The 19,605-nt window shown below is 45.7% G+C and overlaps 1 protein-coding gene across 5 annotated transcripts in view; it reads right to left on the bottom strand.

Moving 5' to 3' along the window:
- Etv5 (ETS variant transcription factor 5) overlaps nucleotides 1-19,605 on the bottom strand; it is a 64,422-nt gene that overhangs the window by 32,773 nt on the left and 12,044 nt on the right. For 3 of the 5 annotated variants that reach the window (XM_052740213.1, XM_052740215.1, XM_052740216.1), the window contains exons 6-8: nucleotides 12,449-12,502; nucleotides 1,399-1,528; nucleotides 212-499 (exon numbers count right to left, since the gene is read on the bottom strand). In XM_052740213.1, coding sequence (XP_052596173.1) covers nucleotides 212-499; nucleotides 1,399-1,528; nucleotides 12,449-12,502 — 472 coding nt within the window. The remainder of the gene's footprint in view (nucleotides 1-211; nucleotides 500-1,398; nucleotides 1,529-12,448; nucleotides 12,503-19,605) is intronic. The other 2 variants (XM_052740214.1, XM_052740218.1) reach the window with 1 other exon arrangement.

The following is a 19,605-nucleotide window of genomic DNA, read 5'->3' as shown; positions in this document are numbered from 1 at the left end:
AATCCTCTAAACCATTCTGAGTACCCCAGGAACAGGGTGGCACATAACCAGCCCATACCCACAGTGTATCTATCAGTGGCCCTGCTTCACTGACGCCTCAGTGGAGCGGTAACTTTATAGGTAGCTGGCCAACACGACTAACGGCTTCTCTCCTGATGAGGAAAAGAACCCATGAGGGAGGGCATCAAGGAAAGTCCAGAGCAGTACCCACCTCTGTTCTGATGGATACTGGCTTTCAGGAATCATCTTTGGCATTTGCAGGGGCTGATGTGGTGGCCGGGGGACCGCAAATGTTTGGTGCTGTGATCCGGGTTCTGGAAGTGAGTGAGGGGTGGGGGCAGGACCCACCCCTTGAACTGGGCCGGCTCCAGGGGCAAGAGCTGAGGTGGGCAGAGTTGCCTGAGGTGGGGGAAATAGGGAATTCTGATGGGTGGGTGACAAAGGAGTGGTCGGAGGGGTTAATGGCTTGAACCCAGAGGGATGCTTCCTAGCATAGGCACTGTGAAAAGAAAGAGACAAGGATCCATTAAGCTGCAGGGAAGCATTTGCATGGTAACCAGGTCCAGCAGAACACCAGTGTGCAGCCCATTGTTGCCAGGAAATGACATCATTAACATAGTTAAATTGCTCCAGCCCCGGGGGAATATTTGTACCTCTGAAATGTGACAGATACTCTGCGTCAAAGGACTTGTTTAACACTTCTAGTGATTTTTCTCAAAGATAATTTTAGCTTCTGCTTCCGGTTTCCTTTTTCCCTCCTTCTAAAAGAATTCTCTGTGTATGCGCGTGCAGGGTGGATGGGTGAGGCTGGGAATTTATGGACCTTCTCTCTGGTCCCCTCTTCGAAATATTCCAGGGCTCCCAGAAATTGGTCAAAACCTTTGTGGAAGGTAACAGCACCTGAATTAAGCAAGCTTTGGCTGGTCCCAGGCAGATCTGTGTTTACCTTTTGAGTGCAAAGAATGATTAAAATTAAAGCCTCATTCCTGGGGCCTGGATATTCTTAAGTAAAGGGCACAAGTGTGGGGGCTTTTTTGTTTATTCTGATTTGAAGATTATTTCCTTGGTGCTTAAAGTTCACATTAACATATGATAGACAGGAAGAAGCGTATATTACCTGTCTCGCAGATCAAATGGCCCAGTATTCCAGGCTCTTTCCCTAGCTGGTCTTGGTTCCCTATGGAGCCACAATGTTTTAATGAAAGTTTTGCCTTTCATGCATAGCATATAATGGCCCGGTAGAACACACTACACCTAGATCACACTGCAAGGCAGGCAGGCTCTGCCCCAGGGCATGCTAGATAATACCTGGAACTCACTCCCAGAGCCTTTCTGAGCTCCCTCTCACCCCACCCTCCAGCCAGCCCTGCCCTGCGTTCCCCCACCCCCAACACTTACCAGTAATTGTAGAGGCACTTTTCTCCATAGTTAGCACCAAGAGCCTGCTCGTGGCTACAGGATGACAACTCAGAGGAGGGGCTATGCAGCTCCCGCTTGATCTTGGTGGGAGGCGGGGCGTGAAGCACCACTGAAATCAGAAGAGGAACAGGGGAGAAAGACAAGACAGCGGTCAATACCTCAGGCTTCTTTCTGCAAACCCACATCGGGGCTGATTGTTCTTGGACCTCAAGGTCAAGGAAACTGCCACACCTACAGGCAACCTTTTGTCAAAAAAACAATTCAAGTTCCTCGGCAGGATAGGGTGGTGCACAGCTGCAGTCTTGACACTTAGGGTGAGTTGGTGGCTAGCCTGGGATACATAGTGAGACTTCTCCCAAGAAGAAAAGTCAGCCTGACATCTTAATGAGCAACAACCCCCATTCCTATTTCTGTCATGGGTCTTGTTTCCCAGTTTCTGAAGTCTTGAAAAATACTAGAGGTGATGAGGAAGAAAATAGAGGTGGCAACAGAGTACCAAGGGTGGACCCCAAGAATTCTATCCCCAAAAGGAGAAGACAGACAAACTGTGGTGGCAGCCATTACACGTTAATTTCTCAAAGGCTGCAGCAATACATTTCTTCCTTTCTTTCTCTGGGATGGGGTTTCTCTGTGTAGCCCTGGCTGTCCTCCAACTCAGAGATCTGCCTGCCTCTGCCTCTCTACTGCTGGGATTTAAGGTGTGTGCCGCCGCGGCCACCACCACCACATGGCAGCAATACATTTCTTATTCAGAATCATCTTTTCAAATTAAATACGATTTTTTGAAGTCTTTTTCAAGCAATTCTAAATATTAGTTCTGAATAAGAAACATTCAAGTTTAAGGGAATTACAAAACACTTTAAAGAATAAAACAACTGAGCGGCCCTGGGGAAAGACTAACAACCTGAGGTCTGTGGAGGACACTGTATCTGCTCCCAGCCTTTCCCAGCAACCAATCAAGAAGGGCCAGTTTGCATAAGCAGTGCTTCAGAACATGGGCCCCAGTGACGGTCTGGACTTGTTCTGGCCCCTCTGAAACTCCTACTGCTGTCTGTTTCCCAGTGTAATGGCCGTGAAGGGCTGGCTGTATCTGGATCATGACAGTTCCACATGGAAGGAGGAATGAGGGAAGGATGTTCTTCAAGGGCTGAATTGGCAACCACAAGAGCCCTCCTTTGTAGCTAGAGTTTTCCTGCCTGGCCCACAGTCAGGACAAATCTCTATCACCTGCCAGTCCCACAGCCCCTCAGACCCAACCAAGTAAACACAGAGACTTATATTGGTTACAAACTGTATGGCCGTGGCAGGCTTCTTGCTAACTGTTCTTACAGCTTAAATTAATCCATTTCCATTAATCTATACCTTGCCACATGGCTCGTGGCTTACCGGTATCTTCACATGCTGTTTGTCATCGTGGCGGCTGGCAGTGTCTCCCTGACTCAGCCTTCCACTTCCCAGCTCTATTCTCCTCCTTGTCCCGCCTACACTTCCTGCCTAGCCAATGGCCAATCAGTGTTTTATTTATTGACCAATCAGCAACACATTTGCCATACAGAACATCCCACAGCACTCCTTCCAGTGTGCCTCGCTTCCAAGTCTGGTCTCTTCCCACGTTTTGCATGAAGGCTTCACCAAATACTTCTCAATTTCCAAAACCATAACCAAAATAAACTTCATAGACTACATATATGCATATACATATAGTTATGCAATATATTTATGTATTCTTTTTTTTTTTTTTTTTGGTTTTTCGAGACAGGGTTTCTCTGTGTAGCTTTGTGCCTTTCCTGGAACTCGCTTTGGAGACCAGGCTGGCCTTGAACTCACAGAGATCCGCCTGGCTCTGCCTCCCGAGTGCTGGGATTAAAGGCGTGCGCCACCACCGCCCGGCGGGATTTATGTATTCTTAATAAATTACCCAGTCTGGGTTATTCTGTTACAGCGACAGAAGATGGCCCAAGACAATGTCAATAGCTTCTCCTGAATTCACGAAGTAAGTACATGTGGCTAGGGCTGTGTATGGAAGCCTACTAGAGATTCCACATAGGATTCTGAGAGGGCAAAGTAAGACTTTTCAAAATGAAGGCGCTTTATGTATAGTGGGTCCACACTCCCGAGCACAGAACACTAAGTTAGCCCTTTCTGTCTTACCTAGATGCTAAATTGTTTCAGAGAGGCCCTTTTCTCCAAAGGACAAACTCTTAACAAAGATACTGTACCACAAGGGCTGTCCCTTCTAGAGAGGATTTAAAATGGCTACCCTCTGCCTAGCTACCTGGGTGTAGGATGAGGTCACATTTCTCCGAGGACTACTTAACTAAGGTTCATGAAGAACTAACCACAGTCAGTGTTCTGGTGACCCACCCAAACCTTCCTTGACTCAATGTTTGCTCCTAAAATACTTTTAGGAGTCTGGCTAAGTTCTAGTGATTATACTAGACAGAATTAGCTACATAATTATCCTTTTCTATCTACTAAGACTGAGACAACCAGTTTCTCTTATAACGTTAAATCCAACAACCTGAATCCGACCTCTAGAACCTACGACGGACAGAGAGAACTGACCTCTGAAAGCTGCCCTCTGACCTCCACAAAAATGCCGTTGTGTATGCACAGGCACACACACGCATTCACACCCACACATGTATGCACCCCCATCCACCCCCATCCATGTGTGTACATTCCCCCCTCACACCCCACACAATATATTAAGAAAAGAAAAAGGCTGTCTTGCCAACAACAGACTGGAGAAGACCGATTTTCATAATTCCTTTCTTACATAATACCAACTGTGTTTTCCTGAATCCATGAAATAAGTTGAGAACTAACGGATTATATTTAGCAGTCTAATATTAGAGTCTCTGTCATGGGTTTTTGATGGTGACATCATGGCAGCCGAGAGTCAATTGTCATCAAATGTTTTCAGATCTCAGTCACAAAAAGTAGCTAAGCTTCTCTGTGTTTGTGTTTTGTTAGTAAATGAGAAACTCTGGCAGCCATCAGGATGGCCCCTTGGCCACTGCCTTTTTTTTTTTTTAAATTACTTTCCTGCTGTCAAAGCTTTGGTTAAAAAAAAAAAAGTCAGAATAGTATCAACACTCCAATTTAAGGAAAAATTAGGTGTAGCCTTAAAAGTCTAACTTTTCTTTGTCTAAAAAAATTGTCATTTTATCATCAGTTTTATCTAAATTTAGAAAGTAAGTGATTATGGCAATGTTAAATTTCCTCATTTCAAGTTTTAGAAATATCTTCATTTTTACAATATTATTATTAAAATTACCAGTTTTCCTGACAAGGCAAAGTGTAGAATGCAAACCAAAGCCTCCCAGAGAGAACTTCATTACGATTTCAGGAAAGGCGTAATCCATTTCAAGAGGGAATCTAGACCGTTTGCTGTTCCATCTCAGCCAGGCTCGCATGTGATGGAGACAGGCAGAGATCAAGACATGGGGATGAATAGCCAGGCTAGCCAGGCATGGTGGTCTGCTCCTACAATCCCAGTACGTGGGAGATGGGAGGACCACAAGTTTGTGGCCAGACTGGGTATGTGGTAAAACCTTTCCAAAAAAACAAACAAACAAACAAACAAACAAAAAAACCAAAAAAACCCCAAACCACCCTCTCATTACAATAAATTATAAATCGATGATATTACCAACCAGCTTTTAATGCTGAAGGCGGGGTCCACATTTACTCTTTAATTCTAGGTACGATTTAGCCGTAAAGACCCCACCCCATATCAATCATCTTGAGAGAAAAGGCAGGGCAGAAACACAACGGCAAGCTTCACAAATCTATGTTGACAGGAGAGCTGGTGAGGCCTGAGAGCACTGGGAGGAAGGTTCAATTCCCCACAGTTCTGCCAGGAGAGGGCTGTGGGTACGAGTCTACTCTTGGCAAGTGCCCGTCAGGGAAGGGTGCACTTAAGTCAGGAGCGCCAAAAAGGAGGAATGCTCTGTGATTTGAGTTTCCCCATCCACGTGAATAATGTGAAACAATCTTTTTTATACACTGTCAAGAAGTGTCACTCAGATTATCGGTTTAATAGAAAGCTAAATGGTCAATAGCTAGGCAGGATTTTGGGGGTAGAAAGAATGCTGGAAAGAAGAAGGGAGGCGTCAAGGAGATGCCATGAGACGCAGAGCAAGCCGTATGGATACTAAGGAGATGAGGTAATACAGCCATGAGGCAGAAAGTAAATGAACAGAAATGGGTTAATTTAAGAGCTACTTAGAAACAAGCTTAAGCTATTGGATGAACTATCTTAATTAATAAGTCCCTGTGTGGTTATTTGGGAGCTGGCTGGAGGGACAGAAACTTCCACCTACAGAAAAATGAAGTACTAGCTGCTTCTTTGAGAGTGAAGAACATGGCACTCAGATGGAGCCATGATGTTGCATAATTTTACCTGGTGCTTTAAAAACTAGAGTGCTCGCCTTCCCATGGTGGACCTACCAAACGATGCCAGACAGCTCTTGCTGTAAAGGATGGAGCTGGATTAGGGTCATGAACGCCTAAGAAGTCTGAGGAGTTCCAAGTGTTGACTATTTGAGCTGATAAACACCTATAAATAGAAATCTTTGTGCTCAAAGGGAGATGGACCCACAAAGTCAACTGCCTCGACAATAAAATGGACTGTCCTTCACTCTAGGGAAGATTCCACTCCTGCCTTTCTTTCTCAGATCTTTTGTGAGACCATATTCTCCAAATACTGACAGTGTGAGAGTGAGTAAAACAGCAAGATCTTCTCCTCATGGCACACATACATTAGAGATTTCTAGTGGTTTTCTCAGCGAAGCAGTTGAGAGATTGCCTGGGGCCTTGGTGTACTTCATTCAGTCCCCTACACATAAGAACCGTGAGGCCTATTCAATCCCCTACACATAAGAACCCTGAGGCTCATTCAATCCCCTACACATAAGAACCCTGAGGCCCAAAGGGCTTGAAGGAATTGTCCAAGACTTAGAGTTGCTGTGAGAAGGAGACAGTTCCATGCTGTCACTCTAGCAGCCTTGTACTGCATGGTCCAAAACAGAAGATTCCAATCACCTACTTTATCCATTAGAAAGAAATAGAGGACATAAACATGCCCCCTCCTGCAAACAATGAAAGTATCACATTCTACCTGGTTGAAAGTGTTTCTGTGTGTATGTGTGAGGGGATGTGTGTGTTGTGTGTGCACGTGTACATGGGTGCACGGGGGGGGGGGGGGGGGGGAACCCTAGAGGAAGGACGTTAGGTATCCGGGTCAACCACTCTTCTCATTTCTCTGAGGTTCTCTGAGACAGAATCTGTCATTGAACCAGACGCTAGGCTAGCAGCCAGTAAAAACCCCAGCAATTTTCCTGTCTCTAACCCCCCACCCTGCCCCGCTGCACACGTACACAACACTGGGGTGGCAGGCACACACAGTCACACCTGGCTCTCACGCTCCTGTCCCCATCCCCTCAGCATCGAGGACACATCTGGCTTTTGACTTGGGCACTGGAGGTTTGAACTTGGGTCCTCATGCTCGCTGGGCAAGTGCTCTTACCTGCTGAGCCATCCCCCCCACCCCCCAAAATGCTCCAGAACAAAGGAAAATGGACAAGAGCCAATAATTCTGGAAAAGAACAAAGGAGACAGACCATGGAAGAGGCAGCCAGGCAGACCCCTTCAGCACTCCCTATGTGCCAGATGCCATGGCTTACTTTATTTCATTCAGTCTTTCCAACCCAATGGGAAAATATCATTTGCACTCTTTCCATTTACAGATAGGAAAGCAAGGCTCAGGAAGCTGGCTACAGTCTCTCAACCAGTACGAGGCCAGGATTTCTACCCAAGCAGTTCTTAGGTAGCCTATTAGAATCTCCCAGAGGTAATCAGAGAAAAAAGGTCTACTTAGAAAAGTGGATGGAGCTGGTCCTGTGTCTAATACCAGAATTTGGAAGTGGGAGGTGGAAGCAGGAAGTTCAGGAGTTCAAGGCCATCCTCAGCCATGGAGCAAGTTTGAGACCAGCCTGGGCCATAGGAAACCATGTCTCATTTAAATGAATGAATGAATGAATGAATGAATGAATGAATAAATAAATAAATAAATAAATAAATAAATAAATAAATAAAAGATGGTAAAGAAAGGCAGTCATAGCGGCAGGCATGGTGGGATGTGCCTGTGATCCCAGTGCTCAGAGGCTAGGAGGTAAGTTCAAGGTCACCATGGGCTACAAAGTAAGAGCCTACTTCCGGGGAGGCTGATTAAAAAAACAATTTAAGCCGGGCGGTGGTGGCGCACGCCTTTAATCCCAGCACTCGGGAGGCAGAGCCAGGCGGATCTCTGTGAGTTCGAGGCCAGCCTGGGCTACCAAGTGAGTTCCAGGAGAGGCGCAAAGCTACACAGAGAAACCCTGTCTCGAAAAAAAAAAAACAATTTAAGAGATGGAAAAGCAAGTCAAATCAGAAAAATATGAGAAAATTCTTTTTGTGAAATCAGAAGGCTGTAGCCTCATGTTTACTATGCATTTTTCAGATGGGGTACCCCTGACGCAATCCCCCTGGGAACAGACACCTTCCCCTCCTGTACCCCACAGAATGTCCAGGATCCTCCTTCACTCCCAGTGAAGCTAACCTTCCCCACGCCTACAGCCTTCATTCTTTGCAATCCATGCCTTCCACTCCACCTACAAGGTCTCATTTTCCCTTCCACAGTCCAGTTGGCCAAAGCGTTCTGCTCACTCAGACGACTGCCAACACACCGGAAGACCTGGATCTTGCCAACCCCCTCTTAAACCACTTCTGAGGCAAGAACACCGAGTCCACTCCCCAGGTTCCTATTTGATCGTAAGAACTCTAATAAAGATCTAGGCCCAAATACAGGTAAAAAATTAGACGATATCATTTAATTAAGCCCACATCTAGGCACACACTAAAAAGTACAGCACCGTCTCAGAGCCCACCATAATACCATTTTGAATTTAGATACTGTATTTACCTATCAACCAATTTAACCTCATTTGTCATATCACTCTAGGAAACTCCTCACAAGGAGCACAGGATTAATCAACACATCAGCTGGTCCTCAACAATGGAGGATGGGAAAATAACAAAAACCATACACACAGAGAGATCAGAAAAGAACTGTCATTCTTCACAGATGGGCTGGGTGGGTACAAAGAAAACATAAATATACTCAACAAAGAATAAAAATTAATAGGCTCATCTGACAAGGTCATTTGTTACAAAATCAATATACAAAAAGATCTCTATCTACTGCTGGTAACCAAAGCAATATGAAATGAGAAAATACATTTAAGGGGCTGGAGAGAAAGAGAGACAGACAGACAGACAGACAGACACACACACACACACACACACAGAGGTGGTTCTGTTGTTAAGAGCCCCTGGTCCTCTTGCAGAGGACCTGGGTCTAATTCCCAGTATCCACATGGTGGTTCACAACCCTCTGTAACTCCAGTTCCAGATTCAACACCCTCTTCTGACCTCCAAGAGCAACAATGCATGTGGTACTCATACATACATGCAGGCAAAACATGTTGTGGAATAGTCTTTTTATACGTTGTGAAGATGTGTTGCTCTTATTGGTTTAATAAGGAGCTGAATGGCCAATAGCTGGGCAGAAAGAGGTTAGGTGGGACTTGGGGACAGGGAGAGAGCACAGTGATGAAGAAGGGCAGAGTCAGGAGGAGAAGCAAGATGAGTATACAGTAATGAGGAAAAGTACTGAGCTATGTGGTAGAACATAGATTAAAAATATGGGTTAATTTAAGATGTAAGAGCTAGTTAGTAACAAGCCTAAGCTATCAGCCAAGCATTTTTAATTAGTAAGTTTCTATGTGGTTATTTGGGAGCTGGCTGGTGGGACAGAAAAATCACGCCTACAAAAACATACATAAAAATGAATGAATTCGCCAGGCGGTGGTGGCGCACGCCTTTAATCCCAGCACTCGGGAGGCAGAGCCAGGCGGATCTCTGTGAGTTTGAGGCCAGCCTGGGCTACCAAGTGAGTTCCAGGAAAGGCGCAAAGCTACACAGAAAAACCCTGTCTCGAAAAACCAAAAAAAAAAGAATGAATTCAATAAAAATTAAAGAAAATATATCTAGGGCCAGTGAAAAGGCTCAGTAGGTACCTGCCAACAAGCTCAAAAACCTGAATTTGATCCCCAAGAGCTATATAGTAGGAGAGACCCAACTCCCAAAAGTTGTTGCCTGACTGCCACAATGCATGTTGTGGCATGTGCCCCTCCCCCAGACAATTAAAATGCAATGAAAGTTTTAACAGCAACAGAAATATCAATGACCTAAAAACAATCTAGTAAGAAATTCCTGTAAAGCACTAGCAAAAATTAAAGACAATAAATGGAAGGATGTATCATGGACTGAAAGGCTTGATACTGTAAAGACATCAACTGTCTTCAAATTTATCTATAGGTTCAATGTAACACTAAACAAAACCTCAGCACCATGCAGAGATTAGAATGAGTAAATTACAGTCACGTTTATTCTACAGTCACGTTTATTCACCGAGGTGACTCTCAGAACAAGCCAAACAAAATAAGCAAGGCATAAAGGTAGACACACTGTATCAATCTACATACAAAAACATGTTGAGGGACCAACCTAACCTGTGGAGCTCAATGTTAGAAAGGAGACACAGGTCACATGGTGAATTTGCAGTGAAGAGTTAGGAGGTGGCTTGTTTCTCAGTAGAAATAGTTCTCCATTTTAGGAATGAGCAGACTAGAAATTCAACTCAGGCATTTCACACACACACACACACACACACACACACACTCACACCCTCTCTCTGACAATTTCATACATATATATAATGCATCTTGATCATACTCAACTTTAATTGCCCCGCCACTCCTCGCACTATCCCAGATCCCCCAATGTTTTGTCTTTACAATAATCCACTGAATCCTATTAGTGCTTCCGTTGTGAGGATCGGTAACCTACCAGCAGCTACTCCTCCAAAGAAGGTACCCACCCCCCGCAGCCATCATTGCCAACAGATCCTCAGCTGGCAGTGAGGCCCTGTGAGCCCTTCCCTTACCCAAGCCAGAATCATTGACTGGCTGGATCTCTCTCGTGCAGATCTTGGGCAGATACCCAAAGCTACTGTGAGGTCCTGAGTGCACCAGCCACCTAACATCATCATTACCTCTATATACTTTGTGTGGGGTGCGGCAGCGCCAGTGAGTGGTGGAGACGGCAGGCACCTCCCCGCACTGGAGGATGAGCTAAGTGGACCGACTCTGTCACTTGAAGGGGATGTTGGGAAAAGGAGGTATCTAAGATTCCCAAACCCAGTAAGAGGCAGCACGTTCAGATGTGCAGAATGGCTGATGACCACTCTGTCTGGCAACTGTCTCAAAAAAAAACCAAACAAACAAAAACTAGGAACATTATCAATTATAGTTAGGGGGCACAAGTTCCAACAGTGGAAATCAAAGAAGTATAGGGGTCCTCCCCATTTTCCTATCTAATATAGCTAACTTCTATAAGAACAAACTCTCAAATCGAATACAGTGAAATTAATTATTAGATGAGCTATGCTCAATTTTTAAAAATTGATTTATTATGGATGTGTGGTATCTATGCATGTATACATTCACCATCACCCACGGGGAAGCCAGAGATAGATCCTAGGCCTCCTGCTCCATTGTTCTACGCCTTATTCCTTTGAGATAGACTCTCTCGTTGAAGCTGGAGTTAGACTGGCCGCCAACAAGCCCCAGGCACCCTCCTGTCTCTACCCCTCAGCACTGGGGTCACAGGCTTGCAGTCACACTTCCTCCTGTCTCCATCCCCTCAGCACCAGGGTTACAGGCACGCACAGTCAACCCCCCTCTTCCTTAATCCCCTTAGCACCAGGGTTACAGGCTTGCACAGCTACACCCCTCCTGTCTCCACCCCCTCAGCACTGGGGTTACAGGCTCACAGTCACACCCCCTTCTGTCTCCATCCCCTCAGCACCAGGGTCACAGGCTCGCACAGTCACACCTGGCTTCACTTGGGTGCTAGAGATTTGAACTCAGGTCCCATGCTTGCACAGCAAGCCGAGCAATGTCCTTAGCCTTGTGCTAAAATCCCTAATGAGCTTGCCCAAAGACCTCTCCTCAAGCATGCACAAGCTCTTTCTGATATGATTATCAACATCTGATGCTATTAAGTTCCACACAGTAACATGAATGCAAGCGAGGATCAGCAGTAGAGATGTCCAAGCTCAAGATTAGGATTTCCACATGCTGTTTTCATTTCTACACACTCTTTTTAAATATACCCATAAAATGGGTCAGCAACTATAAAGCAACTTAAAACCCTCTGAGGTGGCACATACCTGCCATCCTGAGACAGCAGGATCATGAACTTGAGGCCAGCCTACAATACACAGCAAGACCCTGTCTTTAAAAAATTCGGTGTTTTACAGGAAAATATGGGTGGGTGGAGTAGGGAGATCAGACTGGGATTCGTGAGACCCCGTCTCAAAAACGAAATGAAACAAATCAGGGAGACTGTTACAGATTAAATAGTCCAGTGAGGCACACACACACAAATGCAGTGGGTGGGTGATTCTTAATTCTAAATCAGAAGCAATGTCAATATTAACTCTAAGAAAAATCCTCGGGGACAACCTCAGAGTTTGGAATAGGACCACATTATTTTCCTTGGACTACAGGGAAGAATTTCCCTAAGTTTTGGCAATGTACACTAAAGCATTTTGGAGGTGAAATGTCACGGTTTTTACATCCTGCTTCTAAACGATTGGATGAGAAGAGAAAGAACACGCAATGAACAAATGTAAAAACGTAGTGATCTGCTTTTAAAAATAAATCAAGAATCTTCTCTTTTTCAAAGAAAGGGACAGAACGGATCTCGTATCTGTGGCTGCCTAACAGGTCAAAAGTTAGGAACTTCGAACCTGGAGACAGGGAGATGGCTCATTAGGTAAAATGTTTGCCATACTACTCTAAGGACTTGAGTTCAGATCCCCAGCACCCATCAGAAAGCCAGGTGTGGCAGTACGCACCTGTCATCCCCGCTCTAGCCAGCTGATGAGGTCCAGCTTCTTCAGGGAGAGACCCTGTCTCAAGAAAAATAAATCAATAAGGTAGCGAGCCACAGAGGAAGACCGCTCATGGTGAACTCTTTTTTTTTTTTTTCACCAACATATGTGTGGGCATGTACACCCGCACACAGGCATATTCACACCCCCGGGAGTGAGGGGATAGGGGGAGGACACACCCCCTTCCGTCTCCACCCCCTCAGCACTGGGGTGACAGGCTGGCTTGAAGTCCGTGCACTGACCTATAAAGAAAGCCAACCTCGGCCTGTTACCAAACCAGAAGCATAGGATAACCCTGGGAATCTAAAATCACACAAGAACAAACGTTGATCGCGTCCTAATGCTTAAGACTGGGCTTCCCAAATATTTTGTTGGCTCTGACCCACTTAGAAAACAGTAAGAAAAGCATCCTAGACAGGGCAAGACGAAAACTGTCCCTGTCCCCACTGTTCTCTGCTGCCCCGCTGCAGAGAATAGAATGACTGAAATAAAACCTATCAGTAATTTCATACACATATGGAACCACATAGGGCAGGAACTAAAGCATATGTCCCACTCAGAACCACAAGCATTCTTGTGGGGGCGGGGAAGAGAGAGAATTTCCTCTCCTTGTGAATATATATATACATATATACACACAACAGACTTTCGGCAGCACCAGACCAGCTGGACACCTCATTAGATTCATGCCCACAGTCCTCAAGGGAGCACAAAGCAGCCATCAGCAGCCTGTGACAATTAAAAAGACTTTGAAAACCTAAAATCTTTCCCTTCAAGTTCTCCTAGTCAATCCCTTCCCAAGTAGCTGCCTTGGCCCTCACTTCTGCTCATGAAGTCTGAGCAGGGCCAGAACCAGAAGAGCAAAGAAGGGAAGCCTGGGGCTTAAGCATTTCTGAGGACTCTGGCTAGCTCACCCTAATGCACCAGGCTGGAGGATCAGAAAAAGATGTGAAGCCAAAGATCGAAGAGCCTGGCGGTGGTGGCGCACACCTTTAATCCCAGCATTCAAGAGGCAGAGGCAGGCAGATCTCTGTGAGTTCGAGACCACCCTGGTCTACAAAGCAAGTTCCAGGACAGCTAGGGCTGTTACACAGAGAAACCCTGTCTTGAAAAACCAAAATAAATAAACAAATAAAACAAAAACAAAGACAAAAGTATGCTAAGCTGAGCATGACAATTTATGCCTGTAACTCCAGCACATGGGAGGCTGAGGCAAAAAAGTGCAAATTGGGGACAGCCTGGGCTACATAGTGAGTTCCAGGCCAGGTTCTACAAAATGAGATTCTGTCTCACACACCCTCAAACCAAAATAATATGTATGCCACTCCGGGAATATTTACAACAGAGGAAGCAAAGCGGGCAGTAGAATGCTGGTATGGCACCGACACTCTCCACACAATAGCAGACAGGACAATCCCTTGGCACAGTATGTCACACAGGGGCTGAGGTTTAAGGGAGGCTCATTCCGCAGTCTTAAACTACATGGGCAGATATATCTGTGCCAGGCAAAGTCTTACATCAAGAAAGCACAGCTTCTGTTCTGAGTAGAATTTTCCATCTGTGTGCTTGGGAAAGGCTGGTTCAGAAATGGTCAAATTATTCAGTTATTTAGACTGGTGATCAACCATGGTGGTGTGAGGGGATTTTAGCGTTGATAAATATTCTGGATATTCATATTCTCTATATGTTTCTATCCCTCTCCATCTTCCTCTCCTTCACAAACAGTCTCACTATGTGGTCTTAGTTGGCCTGAAATTCTTTATATATACACAAGGCGGGCCTCAAATTTTCTGTGATACTCCTGCATCTGCCTCCTCAATGCTGAGATTATGGGCATCTGCCACCAAGGCCAGATGGGTTATTCATCTTGTATGTCATTTCAGAGAGAACCATAGGACTGTCACCCTGGTGCTATGGTTCAGGATCTCAAGATGTAGGATCAACCATGAGGAAGCAAAACTCATCAATGAACAACTACAGAAGACCTTATATGATAGGTACTGACCTAATATGGCCAGTACCACCCTCTGTACAATAAATAATGGCTAAAGCAAGAACCAATAAAGCTGGTTCCCGGATCATTTGACTTCGGGAGTCAGCTCCCACTGCTACAGTCAGCAGAAACAGATGCAGCAATTAAGTGTATGGAGGGAAAACAAAAACGTCAGGATTCAGATCTAGAAACCAGGTAATACAGTCAGCTAAAGAAAGGCTTTGACAGAGGAGAGGTGAATCTGGGGAGGGAGGGAGAAAGAGGAAGAGAGACTGGGAGGAGAGGAGGGAGAGGAGACTGCTGTCGGGATGCAATATATGAGAGCAGAAAAGTTTTAAAAAAAGGAAGGAAGGCTTTGAATGTAAAACCATGACATGGACTATGGGAAACGGGAACAAGTGGGGCCCCGGGCTATGCAGGCACAGGACCCACCTAAGACTGAGGGTCACGGTTTTGAAAGACAAACTAGCCGGGGTTCAACCAGAGGGAAATAACCAAAGGCACGAGAGCAGGTCAGAGCGGAACTGAGTGACGGAAGAATACAGACTCTGTCCTATCAAGGTTTTGGAACTTCAAGAACCAGGGCCTTTGGGAGCAATGGTTTTTGGATATAAGCCCAGGGAATCTTGTTGGTAAACTACCTAAAAATGCGAGGCACCTCCAAATATTCTGGAAATGTGGGAGTAGGGGAAGGTATCAGGGAGGTCATTATGCTCCTAAGTGGGATGGTAGAAACACACAAGTTATCAGGACAGTGGAAGACTGCCTTAGCGTTCTGAACACGGACGACCAGGGTCTCCAAATGCAAGAGTTAGAATTTTAAAGGAAATCGAGCTAGTAAGAGAACGGAGCTCTAAAATTCTCAGACAGTTCCATGAAGCCGCCTTGGAGAAGGGTCTCTCTCCCAAGACACAGGAATTAACAGCTCACAGACCTGAACAGTCACACAGATAGGGTAACACAAAGGCACCCTGCTGCGTAAACCTTCCTCTCAATGTCTGTTTATCTCTAATAAGCTTAGATTTAGGCTGTGGACTCCCGAAACCAGCGCAGTGGTTCTAAGCTGTAACGTGTATGATGCATTGGGCTGGCAGGGCATATGCTTCCTCTGGGGACACGCTGGATGGGTATGGAGTTAAGCTTCAGTGCCAAGAGTGTACACGGGCTGGGACAGCATTTCTAACTCTGGTTTGTGTGGAGGTCATGTTATACTATTTTATGGTCTGACTGCTCCGGGAAGTGTGGAAAATTACAAGAGGCAGGAGACGGATCGAACAGAGAAGTCAGTCTAGTTTCGAAGGTGCCCTAGCACACGGGGTGCTGCTGGCCTTGGGGGCTCTGGGTTAGAACTGCCACTTAACCCCCAGAACAACTTCCTGGCTATGACTGAAGCAGGGTAAGATGGAAATGGCTTTCCATTCACAGAGCCATTTCAGTTGTGGGCAGGGACACTGGCATGACAAGGGGCTTTAGACAGGTACTTGTGGTATTGTATTCCCCCAAATATTGTGCATGCTAATAAATTATCTGGGGTCAGAGACAGAGCAGCCACAATATTAAACATAAAGGATAGGCAGTGGTAGCACACGCCTTTAATCCTAGCTTTCCAGAGGCAGAAATCCACGTGTTCAAGGATACAGACAGGCATGGTGACTCATCACGCCTTTAATCCCAGAAAGCGAGCCTTTAATCCCAGGGAGTGGTGGTAGAAAGCAGAAAGGTATATAAGGCATGAGGACCAGAAACTAGAGGCATTTGGCTGGTTAAGCATTTGGCTGGTTAAGCATTTAGGCTTTTGAGCAGCAGTTCAGCTGAGATTCATTCTGGATGAGGACTCAGAGGCTTCCAGTCTGAGGAAACAGGACCAGCTGAGGAACTGGCGAGGCGAGGTGAGGTGGCTGTGGCTTGTTCTGTATCTCTGATCTTCCAGCTTCACCCCAATACCTGGCTCACAAGTTTGATTTTATTAATAAGACCTTCTAAGATTCCTGCTACAGGTACTGGTACATTTCAGGAACTATGATGTTTATTTGAGCTCTTAACTACATATAAATGGGGGAGGAGAGGCAGCTTAGAGGTTTGTTCCTGGTAGGCTCAGTTCAACGATGCAGTATCTAGCAGCTGGCTGGAGCACTTGACATCCCATAATTAAATCATCAAACCCAGAAGGTAAAAAACTAAACGCTGCCCATGAAAGTCAACTTAGGAGACCACTGTGTGATGTGCAACCCATCAGAGGGGACAGTACAGCAGACCAGGGAAACCGTGGTGACTCAGGAGAGTTCAAGGCTTCCCTCTCTAGAAAGCAAGAAATGTGGTCAAGGACACAATGATTCCCATGTTCTGAAGAACACACAGAAAGGAAAAGCCTGGCTAGGAAGAGCCACAGTGGTCCTCAAAGCTGTCTTCCTCGTCGGCTGCATGAGAATGGAAGTTGCTGCAAGGCTCGAGAGGGTTCCGGAAAGAACTGGAGTTACTGGGCTGTGCATACAGACACACAGACCACTGTTCAAAGCTCTTCGAAGAGAAGCGTGGGGTGGCATGTACCTGTGGTCCCACTACAAAGGAGTTGGGGACAGGGGGTACCTTGAGCTTATTACTTCCACACCAGCCTGGAGACTTCATTTGAGGAAAAAACAGAATCTTGGATCAGGGGCTAAGCAATAGCTCAGATACAGGACTCGTCTGGCACATGTGAGACTCTGGGTTCAGTACATACAGCAGTGTCGGTAGAAACACTGGCCATCTTGTCTGCGGTCGTCTATCAGAGGTTGCCATGGGTCTGAGAACACTGGCGTTGCCCTTTCTTTGACTCTTATCAGTACTAACAATGACGGCGTTTTCAAAGAAAGCACAGCTAAATGGAAAGATTCACTGTATCAACTAAAGCCCCCTTTCTTCTCCCTAAAGTTGGTCTCGGAGTGAGAGGAAGCCACCTTGGGCATAGGTTCCAAGTCAGGCACCTCTTATTCACAGACCTCACGTGCTATGGAGTGTCCAGTGGTCTAACACCGACCAGCTAGCTGCCTCTGACTCCTGATATCAAATTGCATCATTTATAATTACAAACAGAAAACCTGTTATCAAATAAGGAAGGAAACGGGACGCCAAGGACTACAGTTGCCAAAGCCAATGACAGCACTCTTTTTTTTTAACCCAGGTGAACTGGTTTCACATTCTTTCCTTCATCGCCATACTTGAGCATCCCTCTCAAAGCGCTGGGATCTGTGAGGTTCCTTTTGGTTGGTCAAAGGACGTGTCTATGCCAACAACGCGAACCTGGTGCTTTCTCACTCTAAGAGAGGGGACTCCAGAGACCTCCAACCCGAAAGTTAGAACTGAAAGGAGGAAAAGATCAGAACAGAAACCCAGACTGAGGTAGGGGTCACGCTACGGGTCTCTTACTCTGGGGGCCAGAGAGAGACGGCTTAGCGCTTACACTCTTCCAGATAATCTAAATGTAGTTCTCAGCACCTAAGTCAGGCAGCTCACAGCCTCCTTCCTGTCCCTTCAGCTCCAGGGGATCCCATGCCTTCTTTCAGCCTCTATGTGTACACGTGTACACACACACACACTCACAAATAAAAATCTTTAAGAAACGTTTTGTGCAGAGTAAGCACTCCTGAGTGAGAATTATCTACTAGAACATATAGGCCCCCCCTCCCCCCCCAAAAAACCGCTTTAATAGTCAGGGAAAGGGCTTGTCCACCTGAACAGAGCCGATTCCAGGGAAAGACGACAAGCTTTTGGACCTAAAACAGCCCAGCCAACCATTTAGTGTGTCTGTAGAGTAACAATGTGACTGATTAGTTTGAACACCCAAGGAGGAGCTGAGAGTCCTGCAGACTCTTTTTCTACTAGCCCAGAATATTAATATCCAACCTCTACCAGTATGAAGAGGACAGAAAAAGAGGCCTCCAGAGTTTTACTCTCCAGGCTCCAGTGTGGTCTCACTGACCACTGCAGGACTGGCTGTGAAGTCACGCCCGGCAGAGAGCCCCAGCAGGGTAAAGGCATAGAGCATTATTTTGAGAGAGTGGGGGGGCCCAAACTGAACCTTTAGCAATACTGTCTCAATAATTTTATCTCACTTTACATAGTTCTCATCTAAACTGACAGAGTAAATTTCAGAAATATTAAAAACAGGCTATGTAGAGAGACCATCTCAATAAAACAAAAAACAAACAGATGGGAGGAATGTTAGAGGTACTAGAAACGCATTAAGGCCTGTGCAAACTCTTAGCCTTCAAGTTTATATTTCAAGTTCACCTTTGGGGTCTGACTTTAGGCAAGCGGCCTCTCCCTAGAACTATTCCTCTGTCACTTGCCACCTTCTGGAGGCAGCCCATCCGGGCACCTGTGCTGGGACTGCTTCTCCAGCATACGCAGATTTCCTGGGAGGCACAGAACCAGCTGCTCAACTTAGACCACCAACGAACACTTTACTACTACATGCATCTAAAAGAGGAAACAGGAAATAAGAACTAGCCCTAATTCATTTCTTTCTGAGGTCATCACTGGAACCTAGGCTTTGGGATTCTTTGTAGAGTTGGGAGACCAGCCCTGGAAGGTGGGGTGGGGAGAGGATGAAACAAATGCTTGTGTGCTAAGTACAGGACCAGGTACTACTGACCCTGCAGAGCACGGTTCTGTGGCTGAGGAACATATCAAGAAACATTACAGGACTTTTGTACTGCTGGAGGTACTTGGAGACTAAAGGAAATTCTCAGTGTGAACAGGAATGGGAAATGAGAAGCAGGGATTAAGATTAATATTCATAAAAATAAAGGGCAGGTTAAAAATCCCACATGCTGCTTTCTCAGCATCGCTCAAGAAATAAAACTCTACGGCTGCTGAGGAAGGAATGAGAAGACAAAGGACCAGAGGACAACTGGAAAATGTCAGGGTATTCAGGTAACAGGGGCAATGATTTCCATTCAACTGTTTTCCATTAAGATTCAGATTAGGAAATTTGGGCAGGCTCCAGAATCTGCCCTTCACTATGGCTGACTGTGTACAGGAGACACCCATGTTGCCAACACGCCTTCTGATTCATTTACTAAAGAGCTTATTAACTATTGTGGAGAATAGTTTGGCAGGAAGAGGTTAGGTAGGACTCCTGGAGGGG

The sequence above is a fragment of the Peromyscus californicus genome, unplaced genomic scaffold (assembly GCF_007827085.1).
Source record: "Peromyscus californicus insignis strain IS unplaced genomic scaffold, ASM782708v3 Scaffold_16__1_contigs__length_79575227, whole genome shotgun sequence".
Classification (NCBI taxonomy): domain Eukaryota; kingdom Metazoa; phylum Chordata; class Mammalia; order Rodentia; family Cricetidae; genus Peromyscus; species Peromyscus californicus.
This window is presented reverse-complemented; position numbering and strand designations above follow the sequence as displayed.